We start from the raw sequence: 22,278 nt of genomic DNA, 5'->3' as shown, positions 1-22,278 counted from the left end.
CGATTTTAAATATTTTAAATAATATTAAATATTTTAAACTCATTTATTAAAGTTGTTTTTGAAACACTGATACATTTTTAGAGAACCAGTTTGTATGAAATTGAAATTGAGACTCATAGATATAATCTGTGGCAAGTTAGGGAAAAAATGGGGTAGTAACCATGTATTCTTATAAAACGATGAAAACGATACATATTTTTAAAGATTTTAATATATTGTACATTGAAGATATGATTGTATATTGTCAAGTCATTTTCTTTCAACCTCAAGTGAGATAAAGTTCATAAATCTCTTACTAGGTGTTTGTTGGCTTTTGCATTTCTTTGATGGAAATGAAATAATTTAGTCATTGTCATACTTTCTTCAACCATATTCCTCTGCCACTTTTATTATCTATCCTCTCTTCCTTACTTTTTGGAAGTGACTTAACCAATTATTCTTCTACATCTCCTCTTTACTTCTGCCTTAAATTGTTGGGTGGTCAGTGGTGAAAGTGGCCAGTGTCTTTGGATAGTTATTGTGGCTTCTGCGAGCTGAAGCACCATGGGAAGCAATGGTCATGACAGGTGCAATCCCAGGTTTATTGTCAGCTTTGCTGGAGACATGGGCAGCCTACTTCACCATCTACTAAGGGCCGCATTCCATTCTCCAATACATTAAGAGGGCATTTGGTTTCCTTAATTTCAGTGTTTTAAGGAGGATTTCCATTGTTTTAGGAAGATCATTCTTCTCTCTACTTTTGGTTTATCTTCCTCTTGTAAGAAAAGTATTTCACATTATTTGAGAAAATGCAGTGGGTAATATTGATATGAATTATTCATATGGTACTTTCAGTAACCATTTTATAACCTCTAATAACTTTTTTATAAATATGAAGAAAACGTGGTTTTATTTGTTGTGTCTCATGGTGACATGATACATGAATATTAAAGTTAATTTTTTTCTTTAGAAGTTATGTTTTGAAAATTTTGGCTTTTCAAAGTATGACCTAATGAACAGTATATTATTTTTATTGTTTCAACATTTACAGTGGTATAAAGTCTTAAGCATATCAGGTGGGGCTTTCATATTAAAATTTATATGTATATGAATATATACAAAATATATATGCATATACAGATATACTGTACTGTCTGTATTATACTTCTCCAAGTTACTTACATTATTAGTTGTATCAATGCTAAGACAATGGTAATTGTGGATGGATAAAACTTGGGGGATGGTAAAACATGATAAGAATTTTAAAATAAATACTAAGTAGATATGAAATTACACCATCTTGAAACATATTTATATGTGTGGAAATCCTTAAAATGTCAATTTTAAATCTTTAAAAATTTTTAATAACAGTCCTTAAATGTTGACGTGGATATAGAATATTTAATATGTAATGATAATTTTCTTTCACTTTAGAACAAACTGTCAGGATTATGTGGAAACTTTGACAAATGTACTTCAAATGATATGACCACATCCAATAATTTAGAAGTGAGAAATGCCCAAGTATTTGGAGACAGTTGGGCATTAGGACAGGTAAGTAGAATATATGTTTTACAGAACTTAAAAAATATTTTGGTATTTTTATTATTTTATTCTTATAGGAATATTTATTTAGATAATACTATTTTATGTCATAGCAGACAAATTACTTTCACATTTACTTTCTCATGTAATTCTTGTGACAATCTTATAACGTAAAGGGCATTGCCTCTATATTAGAGATGATTCAGATATTGAAGCTGAGGAACATTAAATGACTTGACTAATATTATATGTCCAGAAAGAAGCAGAGGTGATGTTCAAGTTCATATCTTTTAATGTTTATTTATTTTTGACAGAGAGAGAGAGAGAGAGGGAGAGAGAGAGAGGCAGACAGAGAGGAAGACACAAAATCTGTAGCAGGCCTCAGGCTCTGAGCTGTCAGCACAGAGCCCGATGTGGGGCTCAATCTCACAGACTGCAGGATTATGACCTGGGCCGAAGTTGGATGCTTAATTGACTGAGCCACCCAAGTGCCCCAAATTCACATTTTTTAATCTCATACTTTTCCTTCCATAAAGCAAATACTTTATTAAGGTATTTATATTTCTAATAATGTAAATTTTTCCAATTCAAGTACTGGATGAATGAAAAGCAGAATTTCTTACCATTTGTTCTCCTGACATGGCTGTGTGTGGGGTGGGAATGGGTAGGGAGTGGATTTGTGGTCGACTACCTTTGGGAGCCATTTGAATACATTAAATTAGATGTATTTCTCTTTTGAAGGATTTCCTGAGGCATTCTAAGCTTCCAAGGTAGGGATGAATTTGAAGGGTTTCCCAACTTATTGACAAAGAACCTATGTTTTTATGTATTAGTTTTCAAAAAAATAGTGTCCTGTATGTCACACTTTGAGAAATGCTGCATTAACTCAGAAAACAGAGTCAAACTGAAAACTGGTGTTACTCTTTTCTTTGACATTTTCTTTTTAGCCTATTTTTCTTTCTAACTCAAAGCAGTATCCACAGCTACAGTTTTCTGATTGGTTACTATTTGATTAATTGCTTTACTGCTTTACCCAATTTACCTAATATATCTAAATTTCTTTAAAAACATAAGAAGAGCCTGGGATAAAACATTCATCTAATTAAATAAAATTTAAGCAACATACTTCATTGTGGTCTAAGCTGAAAAGTATAAACATTTTATTTAATATATGAACTTCCTAGTCAATGGAGAGATATAAAATCCTTTTTATTATGGCTCTCATATATCTTGTGGCATTTAGAAGTTTTTGAAGAAATTATGTATTTGTCCTTTCAAAATGAATTAAGGAATAACCAACTTATAATAATACTTAAATATTTGAAGCAATCAAAGAATTTTAGTCTCACTATAATGCATATTCTTATTCATACCTAATCCAAAAATAAAAATTAAGAAAAAAGTTTTTTTGTTTTGTAAGTTCTATTTAGCACTTAATATTTTCCAGATTCTATGAACCCATAATATTAGGAATTTCTAGTCTAGGTTGAGAGCTGAGGTAGAAACATTAACAATGAACATATCGGATAGGTGTTTTGATAGAGGTGAATGTCTTGGTCTTCATTTTGGTCAAAGGAAAGTTCCTGAAGAAAGTGCCTTTGGGCTGAATCCTACAAGCCTTATAGGAGCTAGGAAAGTGAAGATGATGGGTAACAGCATAGCGCCAAAGGAGAGAACAGCCCATTAGAAGGTGTCAGGAAGACTTGTGCCTAATGGAAATTTTAAGAGATTGTATATGGTGGTTCTGGAAGGTTTGAAGTAAGGCAATGGCTAGAATGCAAAGTATAGGGCTTCAAGATAGTGCTAGGATCTACCCTAAACTAGTGGGGAGGTTCTTATATTCTGGCTAGTTATTTTAAGTCAGAGAAGATTTAGGAAACTATACAAACTTGTGAGGCATTAAAGATTAAAATCGTTAGCATCTGCTGAAAGATTGTATTTAGGAGTGATGAATCTGGAGAATTCAAGGGTGTCTCCTGTGCTGCTGGCTTATTGGGTAGATGTTGGCACTCTTCACTGGGGCAGGGCAAAGAGGAGAGTAGATGGGGGAGAACAGTGGGGACAGGACAGCGGTGTAGATAGAAGTACAGGTTAGGATGCACTGAAAGAGAAACGGCAGAGAAATTTACGTGGAGATGTCCAGTTTTGAGATTCAAGAAAGAGATTTGGGTGGAAACACGAATTTGGTAGTTACTAGTGTATACAGGTTGTTGAAGCCATGAGAAGTGTATAGAATGGGAAAAATAGAGGTTTGAGGATCAAGCTTGTATAGAAGGAAGGAGCAGAAGAATGGGAGCGTAGCAGCCAATGAATTAAGAGGAAACCCAGAAGAAAATGGTGTCACAGAGAACAAATGAAGACAGCTTTAGAGAGAGACAGTGTGAGCAGGGGAGGGTCAGAGAGAGAGGGAGACAAAGAATCCAAAGCAGGCTCCAGGCTCTGAGCTAGCTGTCAGCACAGAGCCCGATGTGGGGCTCGAAGCCACGAACCGTGAGATCATGACCTGAGCTGAAGTCGGAGCTTAACTGACTGAGCCACCCAGTTGCCCTGAAGACAGACATTTAAGAAGGATGAAGTAATAAACAGAGTCAGAGGTAGCAAAAGGTCAAGTGAGATGAACACTGAAACATTGTCTTTATAGTAAGGCAACTCTCAGGAAGAGATCATTGATGACATTTCCAGGGTGGTTTCAGGGAGGCAGATTAGAAGAGGCAAAGACCACATTGCTGAGAATGTGCGAGGTGAGCCTGTAGACACTTGTGTATGTACAACTCCTCAGAGAATGGCTGTGGCAGAAATGAAAGAGCTGAAACTGGAAAAAAAAATTATTCACCCACGTAATTTTTTAATGACTGCATTTGAGACAAACTTAAAATTTTTTTACTTTCTCTCTAACATGGCCATCATTTTAGCAGTGTGCTTAGTTGTTTTCAAACTAATATATAGTATTAACATTGAGTTGGCTGAGTACAGACACTTTAGGTAAAATCTATCTAAAAGAATTAGAACATCTTAGATGTGATTGTAGTAGATGGAGTCAGAATAGTTTACCTCTGGTTTCAGCTTCAGAAGTCACCCCTTTGAAAACTTACTCTTCTCCCTTATTTTTCTTCAACAGTGTGAAACCCCAAGTGAATTATTTAAACCCTGTGAGGCACATCAAAACAAATTTCCTTATGCCAAGAAAGAATGCTCCATTTTGTACAGCGATGTGTTTGCTCCTTGTCGCAATGTGGTAACTGAATACTTTACTAAACTTTCATATTTAAATGGGTACTGCTATATCTGTGATATCTGAGATGAACGGGACAAGCAGTTGAGCTAACTGTTGGCTTTTCAGGTGTGCTGCCTAACCACTGTTAAAAGGACAGATTTGGTAGTTTGTTTTTCTGGAGAAGTGATGGATTCAGTTGATTTACTTTCCTTCTCACTCCATCTTGTGTAATGGCATACATTTGTATATAATATTTGTAGTATTCTGTTCTAGTTTACAGAAGAGTTTACATATATCCTCAAAACCAGAAATGATATACCAAAGCCATAAATATTTGTTTTTCTTCAGCACATTGCTTCACTTCACGGGCATTCTTCTCCTCAAAGCAATGTATAGTTTAGAGGCAGTGGATTTAAAATGGTCTTAAGGGGCACCCGGGTGGCTCAGTTGGTTAAGCGTCGACTTCTGTTCAGGTCATGATCTCATAGTTCCTGGGTTCAAGCCCCGTGTCAGGCTCTGTGCTGACAGCCAGCTCAGAGCCTGGAACCTGTTTCAGATTCTGTATCTCCCTCTCTTTCTGACCCTCCCCTGCTCACGCTGTCTCTTGCTCTCTCAGAAAAATAAAAACCATTAATAAATTTAAAAAAATGTTCTTAAAAGCATACCTAGATGAGGAGTAATTTATTCAGAAATTTAAATTTATTTTTAAGTATATTTATTTACTTTGAGGAAGAGTGAGTGTGCACACACAAGGAGGGAAGGGGCAGAGAGAAGAGACAGAATCCCAAGTGGGCTCCATGCCATCAGTGCACAGCCCAATGCGCGTCTCCATCTCACAAACTGTTAGACCATGACCTGAGCTGAGATCAAGAGTCAGATGCTTAACCGACTGAGCCACTCAGGCACCTCAGAAATTTAAATTTCTAAATGTCTTCCCAACATAATATTTTAGGCCCCTATAAAGTTAAAAAATAGTTTAAGGTATTCATAAAAATCAATAAAAGTACAATTGGTAACAGAACATTCTTGTAATGCCATGAGAAAATTCCAATAATGAAACAATGAGCTTCTACAAAATATCAAAATGTTATTATATTGCAGCTGCTGCAATTCCATTTTTTGTTAATCCTGTTACCTGTTTTGCTAGTTCTTTGATCCTACATTTACCCTAATAAATTCTTTTCTCCTTTGGCCTGTAAAAAGTTTTGAGATATTGAGAACTTTAGGTGGCAGCAGTAAGTAAGCTGATAATACCAAATTTTGAAACTACCAGTTAGTTTTCTTTTGGAAGGTTGAATTTTAATCAGTGATAGTCAGTACTCATTGAAATTAACTCACTTCTCATTTCATTTTCAGATTGATGTTACTTCTTTTGCCAAAAATTGCCATGAAGACACATGTCACTGTAATCTCGGTGGGGACTGTGAATGCTTATGCACAAGTGTGGCAGCGTATGCATACAAGTGTTGTCAGGAAGGGGTATCTATTCACTGGAGGTCGTCCACTATCTGTTGTGAGTACCCTACTTAGAACATCAGTGTCAGGTGAGAGCCCTATAAGGAGATTAATTGCCTTATCATAAAACAAACACCATGGAGTGCATAGAAATAGAATTTCTTTAAGATAACTAAATTTTATATTTCTTTGACAGTGCAGATAAATGGTAGTAGAAAAGATTTATAAAAATAAAAGTTGGGGTCAAATTTTCCATTCTGTGTCTGACTGCTGTCACTTTAACATTTGAACGATAAGTTATACACCATCCTCAAATCATTATGACTTCATTCCCCTTATGGCTGTGAAATTTCATTTTCTGATTATAAGACATTTATTTTTTAAAAAGGCATTTCAATTTACTTTCAGATTCATGCATTTAAAGTTTTCATTTACTTGTGTAGATGGTTAAGTCATCTAAAGAATGCTTAAGATTTTAACACTTTCGGTTGACATTTCTAAATAGGCAGATATATTTGCCTACCTATTAAATAATTGTATGGAATTTAATTAATTACAACACATTACTCTTAAGGAATCCTCTTTGCTTAGAGGAAGTTCCCAAATAATGACATCCTTCTGTTTTTTTTCAATTGGTTGTTGATAAACATATAGCCATATTTTGCATACATTCAGATAAGTGGTCAGATTCTAATATAGTTTAATATTTATTCTTTTTTTTAGCACTTGACTGTGAATATTACAATGAAGGTATGTGACATTTAAATAAAGACTATTAGTATAGTATTTTATGGAATGTCTTTTTAGATTAAAAGTTTTTGAACAACATGGCTGAGAATAATAGTCAATGAAAGCCTTTAGTTTCTAAAATTTATCTAAATGTCTAAGTGTTTGCATTAAAATTTATTTCCTGTGAAATAAAAATGGTGTGTAACTAAATTTTCAGCATTTAGGAGGCCTTCAATAAGTGGTTTTTGTATGACATGAATGAATTAATTAGTGAAATTAGCCAATTTTTTAGGCATATACCATTATTTTACCATTAAGTATAAATATAAAAATTATTCAGACATTATGTCGTAGAAATAAAAAGAGACAGGGAACCGGGGCTCCTGGGTGTCTCAGTCAGTTAAGCATCCAAGGTCAGCTCAGGTCATGATCTCGCAGTTTGTGTTTTTGAGCCCAACGTTGGGCTCTGTGCTAACAGCTCAGAGTCTGGAACCTGCTTTGGATTCTGTATCTCCTTCTCTCTCTGCCCCTCCCCTGCCTGCATGCTCTCTCTCTCTCTCAAAAATAAAAATAAACATTAAAAATAAAAAGAAATAAAGAAACAAACTCTAAGTGTGATGATAAAAATATAAGGAATTTAATCATCATTCAGGCAAAAATAACTATTTATTATCAGGATGAGAATTTATTGATTTAATGGTAATAACAGATCTCTCTTAGCCCCATCAAGCATCCAAATTTTCAGTGGGAAGCATAAGAGGAGATGCTACATAAAACTAAGGCATAGATATAAGAAGAGACAATGGTATAGCCTCAGTGAAAATGCCAAATGATGGCAGATTTGTAGCCTGCTTTTTTGTCAAACCTATTTAATGAGGAAGTTATAGCCACTTCAACCTGATTCAAACAGGCAAAATGATCCAGGAAGGTATTCATTTTGTCAGTGACTGGACAAACTCTGGACTCATGATGAGATCAATTAGAGAAATAGTTAAAGGAAAACTGGGCCATTACAGAAACTCAAGCAACGAATCAAAGGCATTTTTGGTGCCTTACTGAGCTGGGGAGAAATCTGTCAGCTATAAATACCCAAAGAAAGCCAGATAATTTTAGAGAAATAGAGATGATGTAATAAAAGGAAAATTGACATTTTAGTTTTTGGTGGTTTTTGTTACATTTATGGAAGGTTGGTGGAAATAAAAATCCAACATTAAAAAAGAAACCAGTGATAGTTGAAGAAAATATAAACCAAAATTATCTCCTGTTGAGGACTTTATACACACACACACACACACACACACATTCTAATCAATCCTTTGGATGTCATGCTTAAAATGAGACTGATTCCCTAATATTAATGCAGTAATAATAGCAATAGCTTTTATTGTGTTAACTACTTTACCTATATCATATAATTTAAGCTTCGGAATATGCCTGTTAAGATATTATTAACACTCTACAGAGGAGGAAACTGAAGACCACAGGGGTTGAATAACTTGGCCAAAAGTCACTGAGCTAAAAATGTAGTAAACTGAAATTTGTAAGCAATCTGAGTTCAACACCAAGGAGCCTGACCTCCGTGCTATACTGCCTAGTGTATTGTTAACACATCCCAGTCTCGCAAAGATCACCACACACTGTTATCATGCGCTCTACACAATGTACACAGACATCAGTTTGAAAAAATGCTCTAGTAACTTCCTCACTTACGAATTCCTGCCTCACACAGTTCTGCTGTAAAAGTCTCCATCTGTGCCTTTTTACTTGCTGGCATTCCTTCTGCAGTCCTTTGGATCCTGAAGCAGAATTTTCTATGAATATTGAATTTCTACCTTTTGCTACTTGGTACATTTTGCTTTCTGTTGACAAGTCTGCTGCACTACTAGTGATGGTTCTTTTTTCTAATGTGTTACAGGATTCTTCAAACCAATTCTTCTAGTGTCATCTATAATACTGTATTGGTAATACTCCGAGGGTAAACACTGGGCATTTAGCCTCCATGAGACGCTGATTGATCCGGTGGAGTGATAGGGGAATCTGTTTCCTATGATCATGGTAATAGGAAAAAGTATTAACCCACCAAGGAGAGTAAAAGTTTGTAAAAATAATACAGTGAAGATAGATGATCGAAGGGGAATATAGAACTGTGGGGATTATTGATAGTAGTCATGAAAAGATTGTTTTAAATGACTATTCTTAATTTGTGTCACCCCAAATAATTTTATAGATATTGTAAACCTACCTGGCCTTCTTTGGATATTCATAGCTTATATATTTCTTCCTTTATTTACTACATACTGGACACTGTGTTATCGAGATACTTATTAATATTTCAAGCTCATGCAGGAATAAATCATTGTGATTCTTTAGGAGGAAAATTTTAAAAAGTAGGAAAATTCAGAGGTAACAGTTGAGATTATGGGAATAATCTGTAATGCAAAGACTGTTATGTAATAACTTAATGATCATTTTATGGCATTTACTAGCAAACATAAAAACTTTATTGTTGTTATTGCTGTCAGTGATCAAGGACTTCAATATTCCACTAAAAATTGTTATGCAAGTTGTAAGTTCAGAGTGATTTTATTAGATAGGATATACCTAACATCGTGTTTGAATAATCACTGCAGGAAATGATTGCTTTTAGTAGGTGGTGAAATTATACTTCTCTCTGAAGAAAATTAATGATAAAGTCAATGATTTTGCCTCAATTGCTAGTGAAAATGCATGAAAATTATCCAGACACAAGAAATCAATCAACTGGAGACAATTCAGAAGGTTTTGATTTCTATACAAATGGATTTCTCAGATGACAGTTGTCTCTTCAGCGACCTATGCTGTGGGGGAAAGAAGATTTGGTTCAGTTGTCTATTTCCTTTGTCCTATTATGTTGAATATCCATGAAGGTGCTTCAATCCCTTAAGTTGTAGATTTATATGTCTTCATTTTGAAGCATATCTCATTATAATTTACATACTTATCTACTGATTTGTACATTATTTACATACTTATACAAACAAACATATTCATAAATTGAAATACATTTGCATCTTGGAAGTTTATGTTGCTCTTGTCTCTCTTAGAAAATGAGCCAGCAGATAGTGGAGACAGTTTTCTTGGGGCACCTGGGTGGTTCAGTAGGTTAAGTGTCTGACTCTGGATTTCAGCTCAGGTTATGATCTCATGTGATCTCATGTGAGAGTTTGAGCCCCACATCAGACTCTGCCCTGACAGTGCGGGGCCTACTTGACATTCTCTTTCTTTGTTGCTCTCCCATTTCTGCTCTCTCTCTCTCTCTCTCTCTCTCAAAATAAATAAATAAACTTAAAAAATGATACAGTTTTCTTTGGTTATTGTAGATTTGGGCTCAACACTGTGCATGGTATGTATTTGTAAGAGCAGCAACGAGTCCATTGCTCTGGGTTCATAAAGACATTCTCCACTGTATCTGCTCAGTTCCAGCTTATTGGGGGCAATTTTCTTCAAGTTTCCATCCCTATTCAACATGTTCAAATTCCTGATGAAGCTATTTTTCTCATGGCTTGTAAGGGTCCCTATCCGCTCAATGTTGAAGTGTCTCTAGTCAGTGGAGGAGTCAACACTTGAAGATAACTTATCTTGAGTCTCTCTTTCTTCTCTGGGTCTTTATTATGAAAAGTTTGGTTTTTGTTCCCCATTTTGCTTCAAAGGCTTTGACCCTCTAATCTAATTATTTTTCCCCTACCCTTAAACCTGGTCTTCAGTCCTGAAAGAGGAAAAAGCCCAACACTTAGATTTCTTTAGATCTTTTTTTCCCTCCATCTTAAGAGTGGACTTGTGTGAGGAAAATTTTTCTTGAGATAAAAATTAGAGGAAAGAGGGAAAGTTAAATTCACCAATAGCAGCTAGATTGATCTTTTATGATAACACCACATATATACAACTGATAATTATGTAACCTAATTTTGATGATTCAGAAGACACTTCAAAGTTTTATAGTCTCTCAGTTACATTAAGAACCTTAAATGGAATTGAGATTGGGTTGAAGGTAAATTTATCATCGCAAAACCTAACTCATAATTTTTTTAAATATCAGTGCACTTATTTGTATATATGTCTTTTCATAGGATAAGGTTTGCTGAAAAATTATTTTAATTGAGTTTCAAGTTTGGTTCTACACTAATAAGTTTTTTACTATAGGAAATATGTTCCACTTTATATGTAACCATTTAAGACAAACATGCATGAAAAACAATAGCATAAAAGTAAAAAGACTTTTGACTTCTTTGTTGAGCTTCATCCTATTTTCTTTTTCATAGATATGCCTCACTGGTAAAATCAATAATTCTCCACACAGTCAAGTATTGTATAGCATGACTGTGAATTCTATTTTCTTGCAATGCAACCTATTAGGGAGAGCTGATTTTTAAGACTATCGAAATCACAGGCCATCAATAGAGATAAATTTATGTTTATTGAAAATAGATTTGAATCACGGGCTATTAGAGTGGGAAGTTACCTGGAGAAACTTCTTCATATAGGTGAGAAAAACTGAGTTCCAGAAGGCTTACGTCAATCTTCTGAGGAGCACTGTTTTACATATACATATACATGTGCACATTCATGTATGTATATATATTTTAAATTATATAATCTAAGTATGTAAGTATATATTCCAATTCATCATATTATTTTTGGAAAGAATTGTTATTTTATTAATGATAAATATTTAAATGCAGAATAATTTTTGAAGTATTTTTTTTGTTATTAAAATTTATTCCACTGAAATGACAGCTTGAAATGTGTAACTCCTATACCAATTTATAATTCTCTTATTTGTATTTAACTAGGGCTTGGAGAAGGGCCATACATGCTGGCAAGTTATGGACAGACTGGCCTTGTTCTGGGGGCCAATATGACCAGTAGAAGCATTTTTTCTTTGCCAAGGAGTAGTATTCATGGCAATTTGTTTTTTAATTTTATGATCACTCCAGGCCTTTTTAAAGAGAAGGCATCATGTAAGTATGATTTCCAATTAAAAATAGGAATTGTCCTTTACATTTTTCATTTATTCATGCAGTAAATATTAATTGGGGGATCTAATATGTTTATGGAATTCTTTTAGGTATCCTAAAGGATATAAAATAAAATAAGACACTAGTGGGGTACCTGGGTGGCTCAGTCAGTTAAGTGTTTGGCTCCTGATTTTGGCTCAGGTCTTGAACTCAGTTTGTGAGTTCAAGCCCTATTTTGGGCTCTGCACTGACAGAGTGGAGCCTGTTTGGGATTCTCTCTCTCCCTCTCTCTCTGCCCCTCCCCTGCTCATGTGCTTGTTCTCTCTCTCTCTCTCAAAAATAAATTAATAAATGTAAAAAAAGAAGACACTTGTGCATGAACCAACTATCTCCTTTGTGTATAAAATCTTCTCTTTGTTTATCTGTTGGTGTACATATATTAGAATGGCAATTATTTAATTAAGTTTTTGGTCCTACATAAAGCATAACTTAAATTTTCATAGTAACTATCGTAGACTTGATTTGAAATTTTTGAAAATTTGATTCGATATCACAATAGTTAAACATTGTGAAAATAAATCAGATTCTAGATGGTCATTGAGACAGCCTGTTACCCTGTTTTTAAAAATTTTTTTTCCTGATGTTTTGTTTATTTCTGAGAGAGAGAGAGACAGCATGAGCAGGGGAGGGTCAGAGAGAAAGGGACACACAGAATTGGAAACAGACTCCAGGCTTTGAGCTGGCTGTCATCACAGAGCCCGACGTGGGGCTCAAACTCATGAACTGTGAGATTATGACCTGATCCGAAGTCGGACACTTAACCGGCTGAGCCACCCAGGCACCCTCAGCCTGTTACCCTTCTCTGTCCTGGTCCCTGGTCCCACATTTACTGTTTTGCATCTGCAGATCTATATTGGTCATATCCACTTGGTAACTGCTCTAACTGGTGGTTTGAGTCCCTTTCCGATCTGGTGCTGCTCAGCCTACATTGTTTATACTAGCCCTATGTAGAACCATGCAGGAGGTGTTGTATGAGCTTTGAAAATATTTATTAATGAATCCAACTTAACTTTGTTTTATTCTAGAAATCTTCTGGTTTTCTAGTTAGAATGAATTGTAAAAATAACTCCCTTAGGTCTTTTATTTTATTAAAAATTTTTTTGTTTATTTACTTTTGAGAGAGAGAGAGAGAGAGAGAGACAGAGCATGAGTGGGGGAGGGGCAGAGAGAGAGACACACACAGAATCTGAAACAGGCTCCAGGCTCTGAACTGTCAGCACAGAGCCCGACACAGGGCTCGAACTCAGGAACCGTAAGATCATGACCTGAGCCAAAGTCAAATGCTCAACCGACTGAGCCATTCTGGCTCCTCCCTTAGGTCTTTTTAATCTGTGAAAACCCCTATCCCAAGTCTGCAGTTCCAATTTATATGTTAGTTATATATTTTTCCTCTGATACAGACTTCTTTTTTTCCTTTTTACATCTTCCAGTGCTCAGCAGAGGGACTTACAAATTTTAAGATACAATCAATGCCTTTGGAATCATCTATTAGATTTGAGCTCTTCATTTTATGATTATAATAATGTGTTTAATAGAAAAATTCTAATGGATTTAAACTAAAAAATTAAAACCAAAAAAATTAAGGTCTAAGAAATTAAGCCTAAAAATCTCAATTTATAAACTTTTATATCAGGGCAACTGGGTGGCTTAGTTGGTTAAACGTCTGACTCTTGATTTCGACTCAGTTCATTACCTCATGGCTCTGATTTCAAGACCTGCGTCAGGCTCCGTGCTGACATTGAGGAGCCTGCTTGGGACACTCTATCTCTGCCCTTAACCCACTTACACACACACTCTCTCTCTCTCCCTCTCTCTCAAAATATATAAATAAACTTTAAAAACAACAACAGAACAAAAAAAAACCCTTTTATATTATGGGTTTTACAAATATAAGGAAAACTTTTAAAAGCACATAAACAAAAAAGGATGACATTTCTCAAATGTTTTGTAGTTGTTCGTTAGCCATTTGCTCATCTGTCGGGAAATAGACAGTAATATTCAGTAAATAGTTTTTTCTTACTGCAGCAAAATCGCTTGCAAGAACATTGCCCATTAAGAGCCCAGTGATATTGAAATGCAGTGACAGGTCTACATTGTTCTGTTTCTCTATTCTTTTATACCATCCAATTTAGCCCTTTATAGATTTTATGCATTTGAAAATGTTAAAGCTTGCAAATACAAATACATGTTCAATTAATCACCAAATTACTTGTATGAAGTTGTACATTCTGGGATCCTAAGCTGATATGTCTTTTTTCTCTCCAAGGATATGAGAAATGATTTAAAAAACAGAACTCATCGAAGACTGGTTTTTTTGAGCTGTCACTGTTATTCATTGCATTAAGATACTAATTTTCCTTTTAGAGATCTTATAATTCATTTCTGAAATCTTTGAGATTGGTATTAATTATATATGGCAGTTATGGAGTTCTATTTTTGTCCTCTTGATAAATACATTTTTTTAATGCTCGTGTTGATGATCTGCTTTCTTTAGAGAACCCAGCGAGGTGTCAAATGCATTGTTCTATGTTTTACAGCATTGGCACTTGTTTCCCTCGAATCTGCTGAAAGGCCAAACTATTTTCTCTATGTCCATGATGATGACACTCTTAGTTTGAAACTGTGGCAGGCGAATTCGGCCTTTCATCAGAGAGCCACATTTTTCCACCATCAGGGGCTCTGGATTCCTGGTTACAGCGCATTTGAGTTATACAGCAAGAAAGGCTTTTTCATCGTCTTTACAGATTCTAGTGTCAAAGCCTCAAAATATGACGATTCTGAAGAATTCAAACATTCAAGTAGCTTCAGCATAGAAGGTATGGTTCCTGAGATCTTCAAAAGGAGAGTCCATAGATAGTTTACGTTACGGCAAAATGTTTATCAAATTTTACTTTTTAAGTCATTCCTAAAGGAGTACGAGTAGATCAAACTTATGACTTTGAGTAAGTTTCTTAACCATTTTGTCCTTCAGTTTATATGAAGTTAGAATGGAAGAAATAATAATATCTACTTTATAGAGTTATTATATCACATAAATTAATGGGTAAATTGCTTAGAACAACCTTAAGTAATGTTACTTTTAATTATGGCTCCAATTACTAATTTAGTGCTATCTGGAACTTTGTAAATAGAGCTTACTCATATCTCTTGGGTTTACTTCTAGTTTCCCAGAAGGCAACTTCTCAGTAACCTGGTTCTTAATGATAAAGATAACATGTTTATTTCTGTCTTTTGAATAGTAAGGTGTCTGGTTCCACTGACCTCTGGAAGATTTCCCTTGTTCAGGAGAAGCCTGATTTTATTTCTAGAAATCCTTACTGTTTTATAGTTATTTATAGCCATTGAATTTTCTGAATTTCGGAGAGGAATCTTTACTGACTCATCTGATGTTTTAAAATCATGATTGATTTTCAAAACCTAGGAGCTCAACATAGGCTTTGGATCTCCCAAACAAATTGTTTCCTTTTAACATTTTGTTTCTGTCATTAATTCACCTAACTTTAATGTTGTGGGTAAATTTTTGCAAACTTTGATAGTCTTTGGATTTTAGAAATTCAGATGAGCTTCAAAATTTTGCCTATTAAAGAAAGGTTCCTGTACTCATGAGAAAAAGAGTCACTGAAATAACTCATGAGAAAAAGAGTCACTGACATATACCATATGTTTACTTGAGTTTACTTGAAGGTTGAACATTTTGAGTCTCTATTTCCCTCTCCAACTTAGAAATCTACTCTGTTAGAATGAGACCCAGTGGCTCCACCTGAGTTTTGGATAACTACTTCCAATGGCATCGTCAGGATCTCAGAAACTGACCTCTGTGGGCTTCCTAAAACTAGGAAGCTCTAGGAGCCTACTGGAGTCTTGGAACCAATCTTCTCTCAGGCTCCACAATTCCAGTGACCCAGGTCTAATGGCCACTCTAAATTTTAGATGCATAGATGTCTTCCAAAAAGTTTTATTTTCCTACCTATACTTTGGAATTGCATTCTATACCCAGAATTTGAGAAATATAACCTCTATCCTGAACTTTCTTCTTTATGGAGCTCTCTTCTTCAAAGACACTTTTGGACTGCTATGTAAAGACTGTTCTGTGATGTGGGAAGGGGGCACTCCTAGCAATTTACAGGAGAAAACTCTTTAAACAAGGGAGATTTTTATAATTGTAAGCATGTATTATTAAGACTGATTCATTTATTTTTGTTATTAGATAATATTTACCATTTACAAGGCAGTGCTCTAAGTTCTGTGAGAAGAACAAAGGTGGAATGCTCTCCTTAGTTTTGATATTGGGAAACATGTCTTTGGTTTTGCTATTTTCCTAATTGTTTGAACTTGGCAGGTCCTTTGGCTCTGCTGAGCCTCAATTTCTTCATTTGTGAAATGAAAATAATTCTCAACAGGCTTACAAACATAGAATAATAGACAAAAATTACTTTGCAAAAAGTAAAATTCCAAACAAGTTTCAGTATTATTATGACATACAGATCAAGGAGAACCCACTAAACATAAAGGGAAAAGATTTAGAATTTTTCTTGGCCTTCTCCAACTGCTGGATTTTTCAAATCTTTGGAAAGTAGACTAACATTTACATATTCAACCTAACCATGAAACACTTTGATCATCAAGCCATTATAATGCCTTTTTCACCTGTCCTGCCTTTTCTACAACATTATGGTCAAGGAGGGGTCAAGCCCTGAAGGGATGCTATCATAAATCATTATTTTTTAAGCTGTACATTAAAATATTTACAATCTAAACTTTATTTTCCTCCAGAAATCCAGGCAGCAGTGCCCTACCGGAGGATGTGTGAATGGAGATATGAACCTTGTGCTACTCCCTGTTTTAAAACGTGTAGTGATCCTGAAGCACAAGCCTGTAAATTTCTTCCACCGTAAGTCATATGTAACCATTAAATGAACAACTTCCAGCATTAGCAGATTCTTCTTTCAGTGTATCTTTTGTAGATTAAAAAATTCTCAAGAATAATTTGTATATGCTCTATACTTACTCATGAATTCATTTCATTTTATTCAAGCAATAGTTATGGGGGTCTGCCATGTGCCAGGAATTCTAGGTGATATAGATACAGTACTGACCAAAACAGACAAAATACCTGCCCTCATGCAGCTTACACTCTGTTGGATTAAGGCAGAGAATAAACAAATAAAAACATAAACATGTAGGATAATACATTGTTAGATGGAGATACGTGTTATAAAGAAAAATAAAGGGAAGTAAGGGAGATAGGGAACACAGTGCATATGTGTATCTTTGCTAATTTGCATAGGGTGCTCAGGGAAAAACACATCAACAAAGTAGTGTGTGGTTAGAGATAGAAAGGAAGTAAGGGAACTAGCCATGTGGATGTCTGGGGAAAGAGTCTTTCAATCTGAGAACAGTGCAAAGGTCCTGGGGTAAGAATGTGTTTGGTGTGTTTAAATATAAACAAGGACATCAGTTAGTTGGAGCGAAGTGAACAAAGCTGAGAGAGGTGGGAGATGAAACCAGAGAATCAGAGTGGTGTGCAAATCTTACAGGGCCTGGTGGCCCATTGTGAGGACTTGGTCTTTTTCTCTGAGCAGCGCCCTGGTATGTTTTGGATAGAGAAGTGACATGATCTGATTTATGGTTAAGAAGTCTACCTTGGCTGTTGCACTGACTGCTGAGGAGGGGAAGGACAGGGCAGAACGGGTTAGTAATTCCAACAAGGCATGGAGGGGATTTCACTAGGTTCGTAGCCCTAGAAGTTATGAAGAATGTTAACATTCTGAACATATTTTCATCTTAGAGCCATGGCTTATACTGTTGATTCAATATCAGTTATGAGAGGAAAAATGAATTAAAGACCCAGGTTTTGGCCTCAATAATTTGGAGGTAAAACCATATGAAACTACCATTTTGCAGTAAAACCTGGTCAAATATTAGCAAATTCAAATGATTCCACTCAATGGAAGGACTTAGTCGCCATTTACAGAGTCACCATTACAAAGGAGAATGTTAGGAGGAAGTCTGTAGGAAAGGTCAGGAATTTAGTTTTGAGGATTTTAAATTTGAGACTGAAAATTGTTTATTAGATGTGGCAAAAAAGAGAATAGGAAGAGATCAGTGGAGACAGAATATAAACAGCTTTTGTTTTTTTTAAGGAGTTTTGCTATAAAGGAGAACAAAGAAGTGGAAGCATGATCATGAATATTTTTAAAAGGACCATTTTCCATTAGGCATTTATGAGCTTCTATTCTATGTCAGACACTGGCACTGCAAGAGGCCCTGGACATATGAATGAAGGGGACACAGCACCTCTTTCAAGGAGCTCATAGCCTTTAGGAAGAAGACAGAAACAGAAGCCAATAATGACAATACAGTGGAAAGAGGGCTAAAGCAATAATGACAACACTTAGCACATTGTGGTCCTTATAGTGTGACTCACCCTGTGCTGAGCGCTGTGAAGTGGGCAATCTCTTTATTCTCATTTTCAGGGGAGAAACCCTACACAGGCACAGAGAGGTGACACATTTTGCACTACATCACACAGTCTGTAGGCAGCAGGGCTGGATTTTGAACCTCTCCTGGGTATGAAGTGCAATGGAAGCAGAGAGAAGGGAAGGAAGTATTTCTATTTCTTCAGCATTCACTTGGACCTCTCCTGTTCACACCCTATTTCCTGCCTCTTCCAGTAGCCGTCAGGAGGAAGGCAAACGACAGGGGCCCCACAGTGAGGAGCTCATGGGCAGGGAAGGAAGGAAGGAAGATCAGAGAGCCCCGCCAGCCCAGCAGAGGAGGAAATGAAGTGGCTTTTGGCTACTTTATTACTTCTTGTGGTATAACCAGCCTCCTAGGTGGCTGAACCCAGATCCTCAATGTTTCCTTAGTTTGGTCTGTAGGTATTCCAAATCTTCTCTTTTGGTATAGTTAGGATACAGAGAAGAGGCTCTGGATAAATCTTTGCCCCCCGCCAAGCTGTTTCTTATCTCTATCTCCATCTCTATCTTCTTTCAACTTCTCCCTCTGCCCTGCACCAAGGTGCCTAATTAATTATCGTTCACCCTTGTATTTGCATCCCTGAAGGGAGACTTAACCTACCTCTGCACCCCTCCGCCAAATCCCCAACAGAATCACCATCCTCGTTCTAGATAATTGCAGTTTCTGGCATATAGCAAGTGTTAAAAATAAAAATATCTAGTGGAAATGAGAACTTCTATGAGAAAAGATGCCAGCCAGCATAGCATAGAGCCCATATATAAATACTGTTATTCCTGTTATGTAATATACTTATTATAAGAACTGGTCTGCATCCGAGGCATTAATTTTTATCAGTCAGAAGTTGAATAGATTATCAGTTGTGTGACAAAATAAAGGGGAATCTGCCATGTGCAACCATGAAGACATTATAAAGGAATAAATTACTGACTTTTGCAAACTATTTTAAGAAAGTGGCTCTGGTTTTGACTTGCAGAAAACAATTGCAAAGTAATTGAGTTGCACCAAAAAAAAAAAATGATGTTTATTTAAATGACTGATAACCAGCTGGCCCTACTCTCTTCAGGGATATAGTAACTTTAATTTTTCTTTTTTGTTGACAAAGTTTAGAGTAGAATAAGAATGTCATATACCACTTAAAGTTTTATTATTCAAGTCCACTTAAGAAATAAACAATTGGTCACATAAGCCAAACTGTTTATGTAAAAAAATCATCTGTGAAGGAGGTATCTAAGAGATGGCTAAATGTGTCTCATGTTAAAAGAGAAATGAGCTTTTCTTGTTTTTTTTAAAAATGTTGTCTGGATTTTCTTCCATGAACTAGTGTCCTCTGGTGGCAGTACCTACTCCTAGTATCAAGTTCATTTTCCCCTTGAATTGGAAAGAGTCCTTGAGTATTTTTAAATCAAATTCTTTACAGAGGTGGCAGTTGGAAATGTCTAAAAATATTTAAAATATTATTACTATCTGCTAGTGTATTTGAGAGTCAGATAAGCAAGGCTTTTTATAAAAATATTTGCAGTAATTCTCTTTAGTATGTATGAGTGAAATAATTGGTTGTATGGAAAAGATTATATTTATTTCCTTTGAATCAGAATACATTGGACTCTGAGTCTCAATTGGACAAGAAGGAAAATGTAACCTCACTTGTTATATTGGTTTCAGTCCGTTAGATAAAAAGCATTGCAGATGGTCCTTCTTGTCTTTTTCCCATCCACAGCTTCTTCAAACTTGGGACTCTTTTTTTTTTTTTAAGTTTATTTATTTATTTTGAGGAAGAGAGAGAGCGAGAGAGAGGAGAAGGGAGAGAGAATGAGTGGGGAAGGGGCAGAGAGAGAATCAGAAGCAGGCTGTATGCTGTCAGTACTGAGCCCGACATGGGGCTCGATCCCAGGTAAAGAACTGTGAGATCACAGTTTTGCTTGAGCTGAAATCCAGAGTTGGATGTTTAACCAACTGAGCCACCCACGTGCCCCAAATATGGGGCTCTTGCTTTGCCCCTGTGCCATGCACAAGAAGTAGAGATCCTTATAAAAGCCAAATGTTCTAGAAATGGAAATCCAATCTCCATAGGCTCATATACAACCATGTTCTCCCAGGGCACTGCCAAACATTTGGGCTCTTAAGAGCTACGGCTTCTGCCCCTTCCCCTCCCTGTTCTCAAAGAACCACAACTATGTTCCACCTCTTTGCCTTCCATGTGATGATTCCTAATATCTTTTCAATGATTTTGGGGCTTAATAATAGTCAGGGAGAGCCACTGAAGTGTCTTTTTGTTCTACTAGCATCCTTAAGGTGAGGATATTTAAAAAGCTGGTCTATCAGCTGGGATTTGGGGGAATATAGGAGTGGAAAGTATAACAATTGTAGATTAAAATAATAATAAATGACTCTTCTTCATTTTCAGTGATTTATAGACATTGGGTTTAGTGCGTTCCAAACATAAGTATATGTTTTGAGAATTCTGTGTTCAAATTCTTCATTGATCATGAATGACGTCTCTTCATTGTCTCCTACGGATTGAGATTTCATAAAATGAAGTATGATGGAATGGTAGCAAATGAACACTCCTTATTGCTTGACAAGGAGAATAGGAGACTTCAGAAAAAATATGTCTTAATTGCATATACTAAATGCAGTATTTTTTAATATTTTAAGCTTTTTTCATTCACTTTGATTTTTTTTTCATGTAAAGAGTTGAAGGATGCTTGCCCTACTGCCCTAAAAATATGATCCTCGATGAGGTCACCTTCAAATGTGTTTATCCAGGAGACTGTAAGTATGAACCATACTCCATATTCTGAAAAGTGAAACACTTGAATGTTCTTTTCTCTATTGATAGCAATTGGTTGTAAACAGAAATTTTAGACAACTTCTTTAAGATTCTTCTTCAATATCCCTTCCAGAATCTTTTGTTTCTATTTACTCTGCTAAAACATGTAAATCTCTGTCTCTAAAATCTTTCCTGTGCTCTCTCTCTCTTCCAAAACATTTTCCTTGAAGCTGAAGATCCATATAGGAAGTATATATGGGTCTCATTTTAAGCAAAAACAGATTAAGGAAAAGTATCTTTGTGTTATTTTGTAGGCATCCCTCTGATTCCCACAGAACCAGAATTAATGCCACCAGGTAAGCCATCTCTACCCATATTTACAGCTCTTTGTCACAATTTGAGGTCCTAAAATTAGCTTTATGTAACTTAAGTCTTGGCACACTTATACCAGCCGCTGGCATCAGTACTGTCCCAGCAGTCACTTCGTCTTTTACATGGTCTTCAGAGCGTTTGTCTGAACGGCTTCTTCATTCAGTTCACCTCTTCCTCCATTTCAGCTCATATAGATAACGAGGACTGCTCTCACATTTTAAACCTAGAATTTGGGTTTCGCATAATCTTGCTTACATTTTTCACAGTGATTAAGTTGACTCTGAAGAGATGTTCATGCAAATGAAGTCATCCTTTGGCACTTCCATTTCCGTTCTTGTGTTCTGTCCTGGCCTCTGCAGTAGGCAGTCTGCTCATACCTCACTCTTCTCCCTGTCTGTGAAACTTGGCTTAGGAAAGGGTTTGATAATTCTCCTCACACAAGTCTTGACAAACTTAATGTATTATTTTTCCTGAGGTTATACTTTAGAAAAGTTCAGATATTTCTTCTTTTTTGGTTATAGTATCATTGTCTAATTATATTGCTAATTAAATTATCTGCTAAGAAAGGCAAGTGGGAGTTCTGACTTTATGTAGGAGTTATGGATTTCATAGTCCATTCTAAGAGAGTGTTTATTTTCTATTTTCTTTATTGTTTTAATGTTCATTTATTTTTGAGAGAG

The 22,278-nt window shown here is 35.8% G+C and overlaps 1 protein-coding gene across 1 annotated transcript in view; it reads left to right on the top strand.

Moving 5' to 3' along the window:
- OTOGL (otogelin like) overlaps nt 1–22,278 on the top strand; it is a 142,010-nt gene that overhangs the window by 80,964 nt on the left and 38,768 nt on the right. The window contains 9 exon segments of the mRNA XM_077770188.1: nt 1,414–1,533; nt 4,643–4,759; nt 6,095–6,251; nt 6,917–6,943; nt 11,752–11,919; nt 14,514–14,792; nt 16,750–16,867; nt 21,149–21,228; nt 21,541–21,615. Coding sequence (XP_077626314.1) covers nt 1,414–1,533; nt 4,643–4,759; nt 6,095–6,251; nt 6,917–6,943; nt 11,752–11,919; nt 14,514–14,792; nt 16,750–16,867; nt 21,149–21,228; nt 21,541–21,615 — 1,141 coding nt within the window.

This window comes from Crocuta crocuta, unplaced genomic scaffold, assembly GCF_008692635.1.
Source record: "Crocuta crocuta isolate KB4526 unplaced genomic scaffold, BGI_CrCroc_1.0 scaffold317, whole genome shotgun sequence".
Lineage (NCBI taxonomy): Eukaryota > Metazoa > Chordata > Mammalia > Carnivora > Hyaenidae > Crocuta > Crocuta crocuta.
The sequence above is the reverse complement of the archived record's forward strand: the minus strand, read 5'-3'. Positions and strand labels throughout refer to the sequence as shown.